Source organism: Empidonax traillii, unplaced genomic scaffold (genome assembly GCF_003031625.1).
Source record: "Empidonax traillii isolate 1590-97213 ecotype Southwest subspecies unplaced genomic scaffold, ASM303162v1 scaffold148:size1803964, whole genome shotgun sequence".
In the NCBI taxonomy this organism is placed as follows: domain Eukaryota; kingdom Metazoa; phylum Chordata; class Aves; order Passeriformes; family Tyrannidae; genus Empidonax; species Empidonax traillii.
Window position 1 is genome coordinate 994,697 of NW_020955341.1, and position 19,830 is coordinate 1,014,526.

The 19,830-nt window shown below is 42.4% G+C and overlaps 1 protein-coding gene across 1 annotated transcript in view; it reads left to right on the plus strand.

The window, feature by feature from the left end:
• SCUBE2 (signal peptide, CUB domain and EGF like domain containing 2) overlaps positions 1–14,890 on the plus strand; it is a 40,786-nt gene extending 25,896 nt beyond the window's left edge. The window contains exons 17-22 of the mRNA XM_027884546.1: positions 6,229–6,396; positions 8,962–9,123; positions 10,307–10,504; positions 11,069–11,221; positions 12,264–12,343; positions 13,077–14,890. Of these exons, the coding sequence (XP_027740347.1) occupies positions 6,229–6,396; positions 8,962–9,123; positions 10,307–10,504; positions 11,069–11,221; positions 12,264–12,343; positions 13,077–13,229 (914 nt within the window). The 3' untranslated portion in view covers positions 13,230–14,890. The remainder of the gene's footprint in view (positions 1–6,228; positions 6,397–8,961; positions 9,124–10,306; positions 10,505–11,068; positions 11,222–12,263; positions 12,344–13,076) is intronic.
• The last annotated feature ends 4,940 nt before the right edge of the window (positions 14,891–19,830 follow it).

Genomic DNA, 19,830 nt, shown 5'->3' on the forward strand with positions numbered 1-19,830 from the left:
GCTGATTAGGTTAAAGCAGAGTCACCTAGCATATGAAGACAAATGTTTTAATGAACAACTTGCAAAAGTTGGGCCTCTTCTGTTGCTGAATTGGTGCCACGGTTTGCTGTGGACATCCTAACAGGTGCTGCTGTGAGCAGTGAAACGAGTGTAAGATCCCCTGTGGGTCATGTGCTTTATGGTTTGATTTGCTCATGCCTGACAAGGCGCAATAACGAAATGCATCTTCCCTTCTTCAGCTGAAGTGTTCAGACCATATCCTTGTGTAGATTTGCTGTGATCAAACAGGAGGTGGAATTTGCACCACTTGGTCAGGTGCTGAGAAGGTTTCTCTCCTTCCACTCGCATGTTTCCTGCTTATTTATATTAAATGTGCAGAAAATTAGCGTCTTTGAAACCTCTCTGCATCACTTGTCAGATTGCTGGGAGCTGGACAGACAGTTCACTGGTTGCTGAGAGGACACAAAAGTACCCACAGAGGCCGTGTTGTTACGTACGCCTCATTTCCTTAGAAAAAGCTGATTGTCCCAGGCTGTATGGTCAAGGCAGGACTGGGGGGCTGGTGCTGCTGCTGGGGCTGCCGCTCAGAATGAGCTAAGAAGTAGAGTGGGGAGAAGAGAATGGAGTGGGAACAGGATGTAGAAGGGGAAGAAGCTTGCTCAGGGATGTGTGTGTGGGAGAGTCAGGGTAGGGGTTTTTTTATTTTGATCTGATTGTTTTGTAGAGCTGCTTGAGAACTTCGGGACAGGATTGAGGCCCTGCTTACCTAGATATGCTAATGGTTCTGGGGAGAAAGGAACTAAACAGCAAGAGACACGAGGTCAGCAGAGGGATTCAGTGCAGGTGGTGCATGTGGTCTCTGGACAGGCAGAGGACTTTGGCAAAGAGATTTTTCTCAGTCTGACCAGAGGAGTAGGAAGCAATGAGGGAACAAAGTACGTCACAGGGACTTACAAGTCTTCTGTGATACAGTTAAAGAGTGAAATGCAGGTTTTAGTTCAATGTTTTCAAATACTTGGAGTATGGTTATGTTAGATAAGTTTTATGTATTCAAATAGTCTTGTGCTGGTGCTCTTCCTGTGGTAGACTTATCCTGGTACAGCACTGTCTGAAACATTATTTATATTTGAGCAGCGTAAGAGGGAAAGTCCAGCACCTGCTCTGACAACTTTTGTGTAGGATAACTGGCCTGCAGTTGCAGTAGCAAACTAAACTTCATTGGGTTTCACGCTTCTGGTGAGGTAGTGCTATTCCTGATTTTCCTGTCTTAATTCCCGCTGCCTGCAGTGGGGCACAGCACAGAAGGAAAGCTTTAGAAATGCACCAGGAACAGATTAGATGAGATTTCCAAGGTGTTTTATCATTCTTAGTGTGCTGGATGGTTGTGCATGTGTGTCTGCTGTTCTTAAAACAGTTATTGCTTGTAAAAGGGAATTCACTGCTGGTTACAGGTATAGTGTATTTTATTTCAAGTTTGCTGTTCAATGCATGGTTCTGTTTGGGATTTCCTAGTGCTTTAGAAGTTCAAGTGTTGCATTTGTCTACCTTGTTACGTGTGAACTCTGTATCAATAAGTAAGCACATTCAGCATTGTAATCACGTTGATTAATTCCTTGAAATCCTCTGAATGGCTTCCGAGGAGCAGCCAGTGGTAGGTCTCTAATAATGGATATCACAGGAAAAGCATATAGCAATATGGAACTTTCATTAACCTTCCCAGAGAACTGGATTCTCATAGGAGAAGTGTGATCTTTCCACACTGAAGTAAATTTTCAGGTAAAGAAATGCCTATTTGGATGTCAGTACCTCAAGACTGCATGTGAACCATCTGAGGATGCTGGAAATGCTATGTGCTTCCTTGAGACGAGATTTGTTTTGAGGAGAATGCACTTTCACTCACTGGCCTGGCTACAAGTGTCCATTCTCCAGTATGAGCTAGACTTTATACAGATTTAACAGCCAAAGGACCAACTGTTTAAATATTAACAATTCTTTATCAGAAAGTGGTTTACCAAAAACCTCCATATTGAAAGATAATAAGTTCATATCTATTGGGATCCTTTTGCCCTCAGGGACTTTCCACTGAGGAAGAAACAACAAGCAATTTAGCTGCTTTTCTGTTCCTTAAAACTCTGATCCCATGGAGTTGAAAGTCCACCTTGCCTGTTCCATTTGATATTTTTTTGTGTGTGCTGGACACACCAGTGCTTTAAGAGATGGAAGGAGGCAAAGGGAATTATCTTTTCCTGAAAATGCTGCATAAAAAGCCATGGGAGCATGTCCTTGCTCTGCAGTAGCTGCAAGTGGATTCTTCCAAAGAACTGTCACCTCAGAGAACAGCAAGCAAGAGCAGCACTGGCGTAGGCACTGCTCTGATGTAAATGGTGAGCAGCTTGATCTTGCGTGGGAAGTGTCAATGCTTTTCATTGCTCAGCATTCAGCAATTTTGCCCCCTTAGTTGAGGGGACACAAATAAAAATATTAACTTTCCATCCGAAATTATGAACCACATTGCAGAGTTTAGATGTGGTATGATGCCGGCATTATAAAAGTGTGAGAGAAAGATTTAAACAGAAAAGCAAAATGCTGCCTACCTTTGCAGTTATAATTAATAATTGTGTTACACAACAGAGAACTGTGTTGCTTTTTTAAATTTTTTTTTAGAATTTTTTCAAAATCCAGCAAGAAGAAATGAACAATCAAATGGGGAGAAAGAGTACTATTTTTCTGCTAACCTGCCTGCTGTGACAATTATAGATTTAAGACATAAATCCTCAGAATGCATAACCCTCTCATGTGACCTAAATGTGTGAACTGCTAAACCACAATAACTTAAAGGATGCCGCTTCAGAATCAATTTGCATCACTTGTTGGTGATTTTCCTTATAAAGTCAAGGCATCATTCTTAAGAAAATGGTGAATTGGTGGATCATGACCTCCTTTATGAGGTTCACCTTCTCAGCCTCTGAGATACCACAGCATTTGTCTATAGGAGCAAATGCTCAAAGGCTAATGTGTTGGAAAGAGGGGAAGAGCCTTTAAATGTCTTTGTAACTGTTAATCCTGGTTCCCTGTGGGCCCCTCTCTCCCCCCCCCCCCTCCTTTTCTTCTTGTTTTTGCATCAGAAAAGCTTTCACTTTTTTTTTTTTTTCTCCTTTAAAACAGCTGCATGAGACTCAAGACCAGGTTTTTAATGGGTATTGAAGATAAACAAAGACAGTGGCTGCAGAAATGAAGTCTACTAGAGGCAATTGGTTCTTTTGTTCATTTGGAGAAAAACAACCAGGTTTCTGAAAAAAAGAGCAAAGCCAGCCAGTGGAATTGTGTTTTAATGTCATTATTTGCAAATCTTCAGATCTAGTTTTGGCTGGGTGTTTCCCATGTGTCGGGTGGGACCATGCAGTTTTGTGAAATGAAGCTCGTAAACTTCTTTTTTGTTTCATTTAAACAGATGTCAGGAAAAGTCAAACGTCTAAGAGGTGTTTCTTGTGGATTTTTTTTTAAGAGAAGGTTCATTCTAGCTTTATGCACAGTCCTATGGATTTCTGTGAGATGATTTCTGCATTGAAATAATGGCCCTATAATTAATGTTACTATAACTGAATATAAGACTAAGTGTGTTTGTTATGCTAAATTGGGCCCTGGTGAATGCTGTGAGTTTCTAAACAGGCTTTCTTCATTACCCCTGCTCTGTGCTCCAGTGTGACTAGATGCGTGGCCTTTTTTTGAACCATTTCTAGATGGAAGATTAGAAGGAACTTGGAGCATTTTACAGGGAACGTGTTTGTGGGTCTAATTGTCTGGACACTTGTACCACTCTGAAAAGTTTGGCTTGATGTGGTCATGTGAAGAAATATATTTGAGAGCCTTTTCTGTCTGCAAGCTAGTGCATGGCTGTAACCACCACACTGTACACAGCTTTTTCAGCTGGTTTTGAACATCCTAATTTTTTTTTTTAAATAAAAGTTTTCTTTCTGTTGTTGACACCTTTTAGGAAAACCAAAAGAAAATATTTTATTTGCTTGGTTCAAATCTAATAGAAAAGTTTTGTTTCAGCCCAGAACGATTTTCTCAGTTCCTGCATTTCACTGTCTCAGCCCTGTGTTTCTTCTGCGAGGACTGTCACAGACACAGCCCACTGTCCTGCTGACCTGCCACAGTGCATCCCTGGGGCAGCCAGTGCAAGTGGGAAATGGGGCCCAAAGCACTTGGAGTGTAGCTCCAGTACAGCTTAATTGACCTCAGATTAATATCAGCCTTCTGTCAGTACACAGAAGCTGCTGCATTGCAGTTGACCAGAGCTAATACTTGTGTAACCATACTCTTGCTATCACCTTGCACCTTCTCTAGCAATCCAGCAGCTGGCCACCTAGTTTGGCTTTGAACCCACAGACACAAAATGTTTGATTCCTGCCCGGGACAGGTTTCCTTTGAGCTCTGATAGCTGTCCTACTGTTATGCTGGACTCTGAGCAAGTTCAGGAAACCTGAAGTACAGTTCTAATATTGAATTTGTATGGTCAGTGTAAATAACATTCCATTCAAAACACAGAGATACTCCCGTTCCCAAGTGTGAAAAAAACACACCAAACCCAAACCACTCTAAACTTGGCATGTGATTAAAATGAATGGAAAAGGGCTAAGGGGAGATAGCAGAGAGCAGAGAGTTTAGTGAAACCACTCAGAGTGTGGATTTCTCACAGGGCTGTGGAGTTTTTGAAAGAGGTTTGCACTGGTGTCTCCATTGCTCCAGGCTTTCTGAAGTCAGTAGCCACTTCTCAAAATCACCTTTACTAACCTTGATTGTCTTTCCTTGTCATGGAATTGTAAATAGTGCTCTTTCCTTACCTTATTAGGAGCGCTGCAATGAAAGCCTTAATTCATTCATGTTTGTTGAAGTGCACAAAGTGTACAGAGATGAGTGTTCTGTAGGAATGTTTATAAAATGGAGAAAGGCTTGAAAAGTGAGGGAGCAAATGAATGTGTGTCCTTATGAGGGCAGAAGTGATGTGTGGTGGAAATAGTTAGAACCAAGAGCTAAGACTTCCTCAAAAGCCTTCATTGATAAGCTACAGAGCATTGCTTAACCTGCTGCATTTTATTTTTAAGCTAAGGAGGAACACTCACTCTTCCACACAGTGTATCAACCATAAACAAAACTCTTCATCATTGGTCATGACCGGTAGTTAATGCCCTGCTTGTTGTTAGTCATATATCCTGAAATGAAGCCAAGGCCAATTTAACTTCCTAACAAAACAGCTATTCACTGAGTGATTTATTGGAGCTATAAACTAAAACTAACAGTTTATTATCGTAACAGGTCTTAAAAGGACAGAATTTTTCAGCACAGCTGAACAACTGCAACAGTGTTTTGTGCCTTTCCAGAGCAGGGTAATTATTAAATACTGGCACTGAAGCCAGTTCTTTTGTGAAAAGTTTGAAAACCAAAACTTTTCAAAGATACTCATAAATATTGCTGAGCTTATTAGATAATATTGAGATGTGTGTTTTAAGTAAAATCAGTCGTTTTAAGTAAAATTAGTGCTCTCTATGTACCATATAAAACACAACAATCTGGTGCACAGGTAATCGTGCAGATGAAATAAATACAGATAAAAGATCCAGTATCAGAGGAATGGCAAGAATATTTCTACTTTAAACGTCTTGGAGGCATGCATAATGTTTAGTTTAATGAATTTACACAATTATTTGTGGTGCTCGAGGTTCTCACACAATCCGGTAACGCTAATGGTTATGAAGTATGAATATTCAATGACATTGGGATTAAAATACTTACAGAAATCTGGAAGTGTATTTTTGGCCTCTTAGGTTCAGTACTAAATTATTTCACTTGGGAAGAGTCCAAGAGCTCTTCAGCTAGAAAGAGGAGATAATCAGTACGCAATTGCCCTGTGCAGACGAGCAGAGAGCACTGGATGGGCCGAGTGTCCAGTGTGGCCTTGCAACAAAGCGTGAAATCCACTCCAGCTCCCAGAAGAGCTCACTAGCACCGAAGATTACCAATGTCTGTTTCTATCTGACAGAGTACACTGGATGTATTAAGCTCTGTTAATGCTGTTGCTTGCATTCAGCTCTGAAACCCTGGTTCCCACTTCCCAGGTAAGCAGGAGAGCAGTTTCACCGTGAGGTTTCAGGTCCTGCACAGGCTCAGTAACACGCCTTCATCTATCATGTACAGGTTGAAGCAAGTGTGTCCTTCCTCTTCTAGATCAATGCTCCCCAGGGGAACATTCTCCTGATGGCTTCAGACCGTGTCTGCCGTGTCCCCTTGGAACATACCAGCCTGAAGCTGGGAGGGTATCCTGCTTTCCCTGCGGAGGAGGTCTGACCACAAGACACAGCAGTGCATCCTTGTTTCAGGACTGTGAGGCCAAAGGTAAGGTCGAGATTTATTGGATGAAGTGTGTTACTCTGAGACAAAAGTAACTGGCACTGCTCCAAGCAGGGCATTCAGAGAAGGGTCTTTTTCCTTTCAAGGGTCAGTCATCACTCTCAGAGCTGGTTGGCCTGGCCTGGCTTCAAGGAAACTCAGTAAAGCCTCAATTCTTTCTGTAACTGATTTTTATACAAGACTTTAGAAGGGGTTGGGAGATCTATGGAAGTTGATCAGTAAAGCTGTTGATCTGTGGAGAGTCATATAAAGGAAAAAAAAAAAAAAGGAAGAAAAAGTCTCAAGACATTTTTGGTTTTAAAGCAGCAGCAACATGGAAATGTAAAGGAGGGGATTTCAGTCCTGGTGCATAAGTAAGAAAATATTTTCTTCATGTTCATAATAGGAAACTGGATTGGGTGCCTTGGGCTAAAGCTAAAAGGTGAACATTCGGCTTAACCCTGTGGCACCTCAGACAACCCTCTAAATTTGGTCACAGTGGAGCTGACGTGCAATCAGCTCCCAAGGTTTAATCACAGTACTGAAAATCAAATGGGAATCATATCTTTAAAAATAATGGAATTTTGTATGCATCTTTGGTCTCTGAAATTTAAACAGCTGAAAGGCGGCTATAAAATTGCCTGAAAATGGTGATAAATATGTGTGCCTGTGGAGAGAGATGGAATGTTAATCATTATAACGGTTTGCTCAGTGTCCTAAAGAATGGATAAAAGAAAATTACTTATAAAAATCACCTGAGGAAAAAGTCTTAGTAGAAAATCTAGTGCTGCAGAGTAAAAATAAGGTATGGAAATAAGGTCCTTATGGCAAACATTTGGTAGTGGTTTGAATTAAGAGATCTGTCTAGTGTCAGTTAAGATATGTTTACTATTGGGAATTGCAACATATTATAAGAATTTTGCAGTATTGTTTAAGAATTAATATTACTGCTAATAGTGTGATATCTAATAGATTTCTTCAGTGAAGAAGCACTGAATCCACTAATAGAGTTGTTTCATACTTAATTTTGAAAAATTGATGTACTAAAAGAACACATTAAACACTTTGGATCAAGATAAGAGGAAGTGATTTCAGTTTTATTTTAACATAAACAAAATCAAGTCTATAAATGAGGTTCAGTTTCCAAACTGGAGTGGAGATTAAAGGAATTTTTCTATTAGCTGGAATGAAGAGCTCAGGGATTTGCCTGTGGAAGAGGCCACATGAGACATAGAATCACAGATGCAAGAACTATTTGGAACTTGTCTCTGAAACATTTGGATTGGGGCAGCACGCAGGGAAGGATTCCAGGCTGAGCTAGCTTACAAAGCTCAACAAGACTAGAATTACTTAGGAGTAAGCAGAGCTTAAAACAAATAGAAAAAAGGGACTGTGCGGCACAGAAAACTACATTTGATGGTAGATAGTAAATTATTTTAAGGTTGAGCTGAGAGAGATAAACTTGCTAAATGAGGTAAAAGGAATAGGAAATTATTTTTTTGAACCCCACAAGAAAAAGGAAGCAAGGTAGTGATAGAGTTAAGAGCAAAGATGACATGTAGCTGATGCTCCTGACTGCTTTCTGCTAGGTTTCAGTACAGTTGATGGTGAGCATAGGTGCAGAATACCTAAGCAAAATCAAATGAAAATCCACAAATTAGAGATGTAAACAAAGGTGTTTAGAGTCCTATCTTTTCTCAGATTTCGATCTTCCTCTCTCCATGCAGGAAAATAGGAAAAAATTTGTGAGTCTGCTAGAAAGTATTTTTCCCCTACATCTGTCTATCTCACGTCTAAAACTTGCATAAAATCTGTTGTGTTTGTAGAAGAGCTGGTGTGTTGGAATGGGGCCTCACCTTGGTGATGCAGAAGGTGCTCTCAGCAAGCTCTGTGAGGGCTGCAGCTCATGTGTCTTGCTAACAAAATGACTTTTTGATGCGATGAAATAAAGTAGCAGCAGAGCTGGTGGAGGTGACTGTACCCTGAGTCATGGCCTGTTGTTGAAAGACAAAGTGTGATCATAAGAGAAGGTGGCAATATACCAGTTTAGTCACTAATAGTGATACAATGTGCCTTGATACAAAAGCCCTTGCAGAGGACCAGCATCTCTCACCTCTGCTTGGGTTGAGCTGGTCTCAGGGCTATCTAAGATGCAGCAGCAGTGCACATGCTGCCTGGCATGACCAGGCAGGGAAGAAAAGTTTAGTCAGTATTTTCCACAGGCAGTCCATCTTCCAAGTCAAATGTCTGTGGCTAAACCATTTGGTAACACCCTGTCCTACTTGGTGTCCTTCTTACAAAATCATGGTGGTTATACTCACTCCCCCATGTCTTTTATTGCTGCTTTCATGCAGAACTGCTCCACTGCATTGCATTTGAAAATTCTGAACTTGAACAAAATGAGCTGATACACTGAAATTTATTCAGTTACCTCTGCTCTGTTACCCTCACTGTTTATGAATATGGCATTTCAGTTGATGAAATTGTACTAGGTCCTATACAAATCTGTAAAGTCGTATTTTATGCTACTGCCACTCTTTTAACCATGATGCATATTTAATTACTGTCCAGTTCAGTGCTCACCTGGCCATTTTTATAATACCACAACTCATCGGTGCATTCGCTGCGCGGTTGGGACATACCAGCCTGAGTTTGGACAAAATTACTGCATTGCATGCCCTGGAAACACCACTACTGATTTTGATGGGTCAACAAATATAACACAGTGCAAAAGTAAGTATAGGAAGATGGCTTTGATGATCTCTTACCTTTAATGTTCAGAGTGGCCCTAAGGGCAGAACTTAGCTTTGCTCCAGGGAGCTTGGAGAGAAAGCAGAGGTGTTTCTCCTCTTTTGCTGCCTGCCTGCTTCTCACCTCTCAAATGACTTATTGAGGTCTCTGAGAGACCATTTCTGCAGACTGATTTCACCATTTTTATATGGTAAGTGATGATTGTGTTTTGCCTGCTGGTGCTGGGTTGATCAGGATCTTGCTTATTAAATCCTTTCTCCCATCATATAGCAGAGTTTGTGTTCTTGGCACCCTGATTTTTTTCCCCTCCTATTAACAGGAATAGGAGCTGGCTCACAAAACTTAATAGCTCTAGCAATCATTTCTTCTTAATAACAGCCTTTGAAAAAGGCAACTACAAATAGAACCACTGTTCTAGATTTATGGTAGCTGTAGTGCGGGAAGCTGAGGGTAAAGAGAGAAAATAGAGGGCAGAGAGGTGACTGCTCAGAACCACCTCTGGAGACACTTACGTACACACAGACATACACACACATACCTACACAGAAATGTGTTTCTGGAGACTGCATGTCTCTCACTTACAGAATCTGTTCCCTGGGCACATCACAGCCACACCTCACTGTTACAGTGCTGCAGTGCCCAAACTCTTGTGGCTGCACAGAGTTGGGGAGCGCTGGCAAAGCATCCTGCACTGGGGTTTGCCTTCTGTTACTGCCAGCAATGCTGATCTGTGCAGAGAAAGAGCCTGTTCTGTGCTGCTGCAGGCGTGGTGACTGAGCAGAGCTCCTCAGGCTCCAGTTCAACCTCAGCTGGTACTTTTATACAAGTTCTGCCTGGTACAAGCAAGTGGAGCATCCTTGCTTTCCCACTGCTGTGCCCTCTTACCACTGCCTCGCCTTGCTGCTTGGCATGGCTTCGTCCATAGCACCTGCTGTATTAGCAGGGACTAATCTGTGTTTTTATGTCTCAACATTGATTAAAACAGTCAGGCAGAAGCAGGCAGCAGTGTGAATTGAAGCTGGCAAAGAGAACTGTACCTGCACCAGCTGCAAACAGAAAAGTGTGCCCGTCTGTCACCTGTGTGTACTGTTCCTGACAGTGACCGCTGAGGGGCTGTGGGATGCCCTCACTTTTCCTTGTCTTGCATACCATGTTGCTTTTTCAGACAGGCAGTGTGGAGGTGAACTGGGAGATTACACTGGATATATTGAATCACCAAACTATCCTGGGGACTATCCTGCAAACACTGAGTGCACCTGGAATATTAACCCACCGCCGAAGCGCCGTATTCTGATCGTGGTTCCAGAAATATTTCTACCCATAGAAGACGAGTGTGGAGACTACCTGGTGATGAGAAAAAGTTGTAAGTCTGAAATATCTACAGTGCAGGCAACACAGCTTTCTCACGTGCATTTCTGTTTACATAAGCTAAATGTAACCTGGCTGGCCTCTACTTAAGAGTTGAAATTTCTTTAAATGGGAAATTGAGAAGTCCTGTTTGGCAATGCTGCTCCATAGGTTTGGATGAGACAAGGGTGCAAGGCTATGATGTGTCAGTGAACTCTGAGAAGTTGTTAAGAACGGGTAGATGGTTCAAGCTACCTATCCATGTATTATGCTGAGCAGTTCTAGCCTAGATTAGGAAGAGTTTGCTAATCCCCTGAAGGTGCCTGATGTATGTATGAACAGTTTCTAGTATAGTCACATCCTTCAAACAGTAGGCTGTTTCTTTTAGGAAAAGGGAAAATATTCTTTGACCAAGAATTCACTCATTGATGGCCTGCCATCTACTGATGGCCTGCCACGTTTTGAGGACTTTTCTTAACGCCAGCAAGCATTTTTGTCACGGTAGTGTAACCTATTTTCTAGTTGTTTGTTAGCGTGAAGCACTGTCAGATAACTGCCTATTGTGTGTTTTCTTTGAAAGCTTCTTCCAACTCAGTGACCACGTATGAGACCTGTCAAACCTACGAACGCCCGATAGCTTTCACTTCTAGGTCTAAGAAATTGTGGATCCAGTTCAAGTCGAATGAAGGGAACAGTGCCAAAGGATTCCAAGTTCCTTATGTAACATATGATGGTGAGTGGGTGTGAGCAGCTGAGCCTATGTGGACCAGTGCAGCTGCAGCAGTGCAGAACTCCACTCCCTAGGCAGCAGGGTAGCCCAATGCTCTCAGCAGTGTCACTAGCTCCCGGTAGCTGTTTTCACTTAAAGATAGTTAAAGAAATTCTGCATTGCACTATAGCCTTAAGTGCCACCGTATTTCCAGTCTTCCACAGACCTAAAGAAAGATCTGGGATTCTGGGCTCTGGCCTGTAAATTGCAGAGCTCAGAACTAGAGTCTAAATTTTATGCACTTTTGTGCCTTCTTAGTTCTGGGTTGCTTTAGTTGGCAATAGTGTCCCCAGTTGGGAAGCAGGCAGAGCCCAAGTGCCTCTGATTTATTGTGTTGCTGCTACCATTTGTGATCAGATAGCAAAAAAACTATATTGAAAAGAAGCTCAAGGGGAAAGATTTTTACCTTGTCCTTCCCAGAATCAACAGAAGTGAAACTGGAGCTGAGGCTTTGCACTTCAGTACAACTGTAGTGATACTGTACGTTCTGTTCACACTGGATTAATGATGGAGCCATCTTGCTGTGCTCTGCAGAGTTTCATCAACAGTGGATAATTAATTTTCCAGCGGAGACCTCTGCCTTTGAAGTATTTAAACTTTTGAATGACCAGGGGGTTGTCTTTTAAGAAAACTTCCCCTTACCTCCTTTTTTTTATCCCTTTTCCTGTGGAAAAAAGTCAGTAGCGGGTTGTGGGTGTTTACAGGTGTGTTCCTGCAGTGGAGTTGGTTTGTGAGATTACTTGGTTACAGCGTGCACTACAATCTTAAGTGCTTTATGATTTCTTTCACTTACGACAGGTTGATGCCAGGCAGCTCAGCACGGTACGCTGTTCTCATTGTAAATGGGATTTGTAGTTTCTTTGTAGAAAAGAACTTGGAATATTTTCTGACTGCTAATGTGAGGCCCGAGTACTACTGGTTCTTCTGGGAGCAGAAGAACCAAGGGAAGTATTGAATATGTAAGTGAAGTGAACCTGCAAATTACTCTCTTGTGCATTCCCCACAGAGGATTACCAAGAACTAATAGAAGACATTGTCCGGGATGGTAGACTTTATGCATCTGAAAATCATCAAGAAATACTTAAGGTACATTCCTTCTACTAAGCATGTTGGTTTTGACTGAAAATTACATTATTTGGTGCAAGTGAGTTTGCTTTCTGCTCTGCATCAGGTCTGTTCCTTAGTGCATTAGATGTGTGTGCTCCAGGGAAATGGGATCAATCAGCACATCCTGATTGTGCAAAGCAACGAATATGAGACCCTTTGCCCAGGGGGATTAAAGGTGGATCAGACCTTCTAGGGAAATCTGTGGTAATAGTAGCCCTTTCAGCCTCACATAGACTGTGCTGGAAGGAAGTGGTGGAGTAGACTGAGGGACATGGCATTTCATTTCTTTGGGAAGCACTTGGTGCTGCTACTTGTAGCCTGTAGATTAGCAAAGGCTTTTCCTCCCTGTGCGAAAAATATCTTTGTGGATTTCTCTTGCCTTAGTTAGGGGACTTGCACAGACAAGTTGAGTGCATGTTGTCCCAAGCAAACCTTTATTTTGCTGGATATCAGATCAAGTGTGTGTTTGTTTTGTGGTTTGTTTGCTGTTCTTGAAAGTATGAGGAGGGAAGAAATCCTGGTGCTGCTAATGTGAAACTCCAATGACATCTCTGGGGCCCGAATGTCAGCCTTGCTCCACTAGTTTTCAAGCCTTAATACTTGAAAAATAAATGCCCATAATATTTTATGAGTTAAACAGTCATTAAACTTTGGTAATACTGACCTTAACTCCTCTCTGGAACTACTGTAAAATCTGCTTTCCTTTTTCTAGGACAAGAAGCTGATAAAAGCACTGTTTGACGTGTTGGCACATCCACAGAACTACTTCAAGTACACAGCCCAAGAGTCAAGAGAGATGTTCCCGAGATCCTTCATTCGGCTTCTGCGCTCAAAAGTTTCCAGATTTTTGAGGCCTTACAAATAGTTGGCACTGTACTTAAAAGCTCAACCAGCCCTGGGCATGCACAGAGGGGCTGTGGTAGGTGGGGGTGCTTTCTGTGTTTTACACACTGGCAGAGACACTCCAGGGAAGCTTGCCAGCTCCGTTCTTGGCAGAGTTTGGCTTTCTCAGCTAATATAAATATTTTGGTGAACAAAATTTTGATTCCTTTCATACCCGTTGGGTACCAAGGATACTTCACGGATTTCTGAATTACGGGCTGCCCATAATTTATGTAACTGAATGGCACCAAGCACAAGTTTGTAGAGCTCTGCCCTGTTGCTTCATCAGTGACTCTAAAAGCTAATGAGGACAGACAAGCTAAGTAGTGTGGTTTGGGATGAACCCTGGGCTGCCATTAATGCATGTTACCTCTACAAAGCTGGGCTCGTGTTTGGTCTCGCTAAAAGTGAGGACAGGATTGATGTCTCTCTTAACTTTTGCTATGCAGGAAATTCAGAGCCAACCAGTGAGTCCAAGAATTGCACAAGGTGTAATTTTTCTTTGAACTATGTGTTGTATGAAGCATATGGAGGAATAAGCAAAGGGTTGAGTATTAGCTTGAATGTTTGGGGTCTGGCTCACACTGTGCCCATGCTAATGACCTGTTTGTTTAAATGGAGTGATACCAGAATAAACCGAGGGCACCACAGCATCAGAAAACAGGCCCTGACCTGCTGAACACTTACATTTTGGGCTGTCTGCAACTGTTAGATCAGATTCTTTGCTAGATCCCAGTGCTGTCCCTGTGTGCAGGTCTGGAACAGCACAAGGCATCGTCTAAGTAGTGTAAAACTCTGTCCTCTAAGCACCTGCAATTGAACACAGAAGCCTCATTTTAAATGCAGGCTTTGCGTTGATTGTGCTTTTGTACATCACTGTTTAAACCTGGATAAGGTATGAACCTCAATCCTTATATTCCTCACCTTGTCTGAGCACCTTGCAATGGCCTTGTTGAGCAGAAAAGGGCTGCTGTCCCTGTCTGGCTAGAGAAAAGGAGGGATACAATGACTCAGCCAGACTGTGGCCGCAGGAGTCATCCGTGGCAAAATGCTGTTCAAGATTCCCAAACTCTGTGTCCTTTTCCTCAGGCTATGTTTCTTATGTGAGAGAAGGCTATTCCGAGAGGGCCTGTAAGGAGAACTGGGTTGATCAAAATGTTGTCTCAGTGCTTTTCTGTCCACCCTTTCATGTCCTCTGGCTGTGCAATCCATTCACTCAGAATAGTGTACCTTGGGGGCCTTCTGCTTTGAAGGAAGCTGGCCACAGTCCCACACGTTTGGAAATGGACTTATGACTTCTGTCTTTCAGTCACTGACTGTGCCAAGGGGTGCAGTGGACACCAAACTCCCTCTCTGTGCCACCTTAGGAAAGGCACTGGCATTTCACAGGGTAGCCAGGACAAACGGTCCCTTTCCTAGGGTGTGGAGTCAGATCTCCTGGGTTCTGTTGCATTGCTATGTGGTATTTAACTGTTGCATGTGAATAATGCCACGTCCACAGTGTGACAGAGGAAACTCTCATCAGGAGCCGGGCTCTGAATCTCTTCCCTACACTGCTGGGAGCAAAAGGGTACTCCCCAATGCAGCCCTGTGAGCTGCCATGCCGTGGCAGCCCTGCTCTGTGACGGGAGGCAATGCAGCCTGTGGGTGTGATGGGAAGGGATCATGGTTTTGGCCACACCTGGGGAGCAGAGTCTCTCAGCATGGGACATCCTGTGATGCCATGGAGTAATTGCCATGATCTGGGCAGAGGAGGAAAATGGTTTGTCCTGCCACCAAGAGAGGGAGAGCTGTGTCCTGACTGGCTGCACTGGGGCTCCAGCAGCTGCTGGTGGATGTCTGTGGCAGGGTGGTGGATGTCCATTCCAGAAACAGGGCTGCCAGGCCTGCAGCCAAAGAGGCAAATGGGCTTGGGCAGGAGGAGTGAAGAGAATTTGAGAATTTGTCCTGAACAGCATCCTGCTGCCTCTGGGGGGAGGGAGGGCAGGGGTTTTCTGGAAGAAGGTATGAGGCAGTGTGATTGGTGAGAGGAATGGCTGAGGAATGCCAAAACAGGAGGAAGGCGGTGAGAAGGCTTTGCTGCATCTGTGGGGAAGTGTACTGTCATGGGGAGATCCCAGGAAAGTATTTCACGAGTTTCTCTCTGGCTACACAGCCCTTACCCCTCTGCTGTTGGAGGCTTCCCACGCCAGATGCAGCGTGTCAGTGAGTCCCAGTGACCCACCAGCCATGTCTGTGTGGCAGTGGAACACTCTGAGATGCTGCAGTTCTGCTCTGGTAGTGGGGCACTGGGGGTGACCATGGTGTGCCAGCTTTGGGCCAAGCCCAGCAGAGTGGCTTTGCTGTGGTCTGTGTGCTCTCTGTCAAAGGAAGCAGCACAGTTCTTGCTGTGTTCCCTGCCAGGAAGGCTACAGATCTGAGCGGCTCTGTTGCGTGTTGCTGAGTGACACACAAATCAGTGATTGGTTTCAACAAGGGTTCCAGAAAAACCAAAGTTGTGAGACCTTCAAATGTTTCTAATTGGTGAAGCAGGGCTTTCTTGCTCTGTGCATGAGTTACTGACTCGAGCTCTGGGTTCGTCGCACTCCACCTCCTCTTGCAGTCCCACAGTTCCAGCTCTGCATGGACCTGGGACCCGCATCTCACCTCAGGTCTGTACTGTGGATCTCAGCTTTGCTTCTCTGTTGCCTCATGAGCACAGGCTGGTTTTGCTGCTGTCTGTGGAAGGAGAGGAGTGGATATGTCTGGTGCATGGTCCGAGGCTGAGGGGAAAACCTGCCCTTTCCTAGAGGAGAATCCTTATTGTTCCACAGCTCTGTTCATTTTCTACGTTCAAAGTAAATGACTCAGAAGCACTTCTGTTACCCTTGATCTAACATTATGAACCAAAATTTCCCCTTTTACTGTAATTCTTGTGTGTACAGTAAAAAGTGAAGAGGGAATTTTTGCTCTCTTGAATGCTGGGAGAAGTGATGACTTGCAGAATGTTGTAAACACTTGGCATTGTATCTTCATAGTGATGGTAGTGGCTCTGTAGAAATTTTAATTTCTACTTTCTGTGTGGTTGTAGACTGTTGTGTTTTGGCAACAAATGGTTCAAAAAATGTTTAACCTTATAAAAACTTTAAAAAGATTAAATTTTTGAAATAATAATTAGCGTTAACTGGATGACTTAATGTCACCTACATGAGATAAACATAAGGATCTTGTTCATGATTGTAAATTAATGTAAAATATTTCAGACTGTTACTCTTGGTAAGAGAAATAAACCAGTGAACTTTCAGTTGCATGAAGTTCTTGGGTAATATTTTCAGTTATCTTTGCTGTGCTAAACAATAGTATTGTGACAAAATTAATGGATGTGTAGATGTGGTGCACATCATTCTGGCTGGTATAATACCAGAATTATCGTGGTATTATTTATAATAATTATTCTAAAAATGTTTCCTATACGATGAACTGGAGTTAATTGGGTTGTTGTAACAAGCTACATGAAGACAGAATAAACAACTTAAGGTAACTCCAAAGTAGATTAATTTGATTTTTTCCTAAAAAACTGTAATTGAACACAGAAACCCCCCCACCAAACCACGTTGTTTAAACTTAAAAAGAATTAGAAAACTCCCCAAACCAAAGAAAACAAAGAGAAAACCTGTGTTAAGACACAAATTCACAGAATATTTTTAAGATTGCAACATAGTGCCATTAAATTCAGTGGCCTAATTTCCTAGAATTAAAAAATAGAATTAAGTCATATGAAATTGTAAATGAGTCAATCTATAGCAATACTTTTTAATCCTAGTTTTCTGGGGTTTGGGATTTTTTGGTATGCTGAGACTATTAGTTGTAATCAGTCTGTCAAATTTATAAAACTAATCCAAATATCTTCTCCTTAATTTATTCAATTGCTTATTTGACCCTTTGCTTCCTTTGGTCACAATGACAAGAACTGATCTGTATTCCACTGTACGTAGCCACCTGGGCTCATTTGGTGTGGTTTTGGAAGGCACAACTCTGTAATCCAGCTGTTTGCTGTAAAAAGGTGACATTGGTTTATATGGCAAAGACAGAAGAGTAAATGACATACAGGGATACAGAGGTCATGGAAAAGTATGATGACTGCAGGCTAATCACAGCAGAAAACTGTTATTCAAATATTCTTCGTGATATAATGAATGTTGCCAGTGGTGGATTGCAGTGATGGACACGTGACTGCCCAGATACCCTCGGGACAGGGAATGTCAATATGAACTATCTTGTGAACTCCCAGAGCAGTGGGAGCTGAAATTCTGACTGGGACCTTTGGGTGTTTATATAACAGAAATAATTAATAGCAAAATATAGAGAGCAAGACTTGAAGCTTCTTGAGGCTTATTTAAATCCAAGGAATCGGAGGAGGTCTGCTGTGGGTAAGCAGGATGGAATGGTATTATGATAATCCTTTGTAACAGAATGCAAGGATAGTGGTCCAAAGATATTTCTGAATTAAATAAGCTTAAATGCAAATGCTTTTTTTACCATGCATATAGATGACATCCTGTAAACGCAATAGATGTGGAATGCAAAACCTGTCACAACTAAAATGTATTTATACTTCCGCTCTTCCTTTGAATTCTGCTCCGTTCAAACTGTGCTTGTGCAGGGCTGCCACTGGAGGAGACAAGTGCTTCCTAAAGAACTTGAGCCAAACTCAGGGCTGGGACAAGCAGGTTTGTTTCTGGGGATCCCTGGAACCAGCCTGTCCTACATCACATCCTGCTGCTGCCCATCTAGTTCGAACAATTGTTTTGCTCATTGGCAGATTTTCACTCTCTGTTGTGGAACTCTGCTTCGCACAACATCTATTCTGCTGGTGCTGTGGGACACCCATGAGCAGTGATGCAAATTATTAACACCTGTGGGGAAAGCAGAAGGAGCAAGAGAATTCAAGGGATGGATTCTGCTCAGTTGGTAAGTTCATCTAGTTTTTCCTCCAAGTAAGTACAAAATATGTATGACTTTCTGCACATTGCTCTTTTAAATAACCTTATTAAATCACTTTAAGCATTAAAAAGGAAAGAAAAAAGAATCCTTCTCTGTTTAAAAATATGTTAGTGAAGCTTTTACTCTGATTAAGTACATTTTGAAGAGTAGTAGTTTCTCAAATTCTACTAAAAAAAAAACTGTGTAGTACAAAATGAAAAAAAAAAAGTCAGAAAAGATGACCTTGAAATCTTTTTCCTTACTGAACATGTCTATAAATACAGAATTCATTAAGGAAACTCCCTCACACTGGCTAGCTGCTAAGCTTGATCTGATGCAACAGAAGCCTCCTTTTTTCCATGAGGAAGTTTACTCAGTAGGCAATGTAGACTTACAGATCATATGTCATGAAATCTCTCATTTGTGATGATTCTGGGGATCAGGAAATAAAGAGTTCATAGTTTTAAGGAGAAAGTTGCACTGGAAGCTGAAATATTCTGCAGTGGTCACTCGAGATGCAATTTGTTGCTTAGTAGTTCTTAGTTCAAATGTTGCATGTTATACCAAGAACACTACAAACATCCACAAATCACTAATGTAGAGGGCAAGTTAATGCCTGACTAGGTGTAGGGAGCAAGCCTTGTCTTCCCTGCTGAGTCAAATATAGCTGTGGTAACCTAAATATGTTTTCTTTAATTTTTTCCCTCTTGCTGTGTTAGAGGAAATGGAACAAAATACTAAGCACAGGCAGGAGCCTTGATGTGAGTTGGATGGAGGAGCTTTATCTGGAAATAAGTTCAGGAGATGGAGAAGTGTAGAGGTATGTTAAATACACACATCTATGTGCCTCTGTGTGTGTGTGTATTATGTATGTATTTGACAATAAGAAAATCATGTGTGCAACAGCTTCCATGAAAGGAGAATCAAAATAATACAGTTCTTGAGCAGAAATATATGAGGAAAAGTTTAAAAAAAAGCAGCAAGCTGGCCCAGGATGTGAACTCAGGAGGAGTGGGATGCCAGGGAGGGTGGGTGTAGTGGGCTCTACGTTAGAATGCCTGGTAGGGCTTAAGTAGAAGAGCAAATGAAGCTTCAAAATGAAGCTCAGGCTTCCCTTTAGAGGTACCAAAAGTCCTTTAGTTGTGCACTATTTGCTGTCAGTGGGGTGCACAGGGAGCCACAGTTTGCTCTGGATGTAGAGCCAGGGATTGGGGGTTGCTTGTCACTGCGTACAGAACAAGTACACCAGGCTCTGTAGCTGCCACCAGGTAGAAGACCTGTTGCAAAATCCCAGCTCACCTGGCTTCTGGAGGTGCTGCCTGGAGTGAGACCCAGCCATGGAAAGCAGCTTAGGGTAAGAGAGCGAACCGTGATTTTTGTGAGGTTTGAAGTTGAAATTAAGCAAGTGTTTCAGAAAACTGCGAATTCAGCATCTCATGTCCAGCAGGCAAGACTGTCTTGAACACTGCTTATGAATTTCAGGTGGCCCCCAGTTTGTTGTTACTGATGTACTGCTGGTGTGAGGGGCTGCATGGAAAAGCTGAGAGGCACCAGTTATTAAAAACAGGACTGGCAGAAAAGTGCTCAGGCGGCCTGTCTGACTTACATAGCACAACTATTGT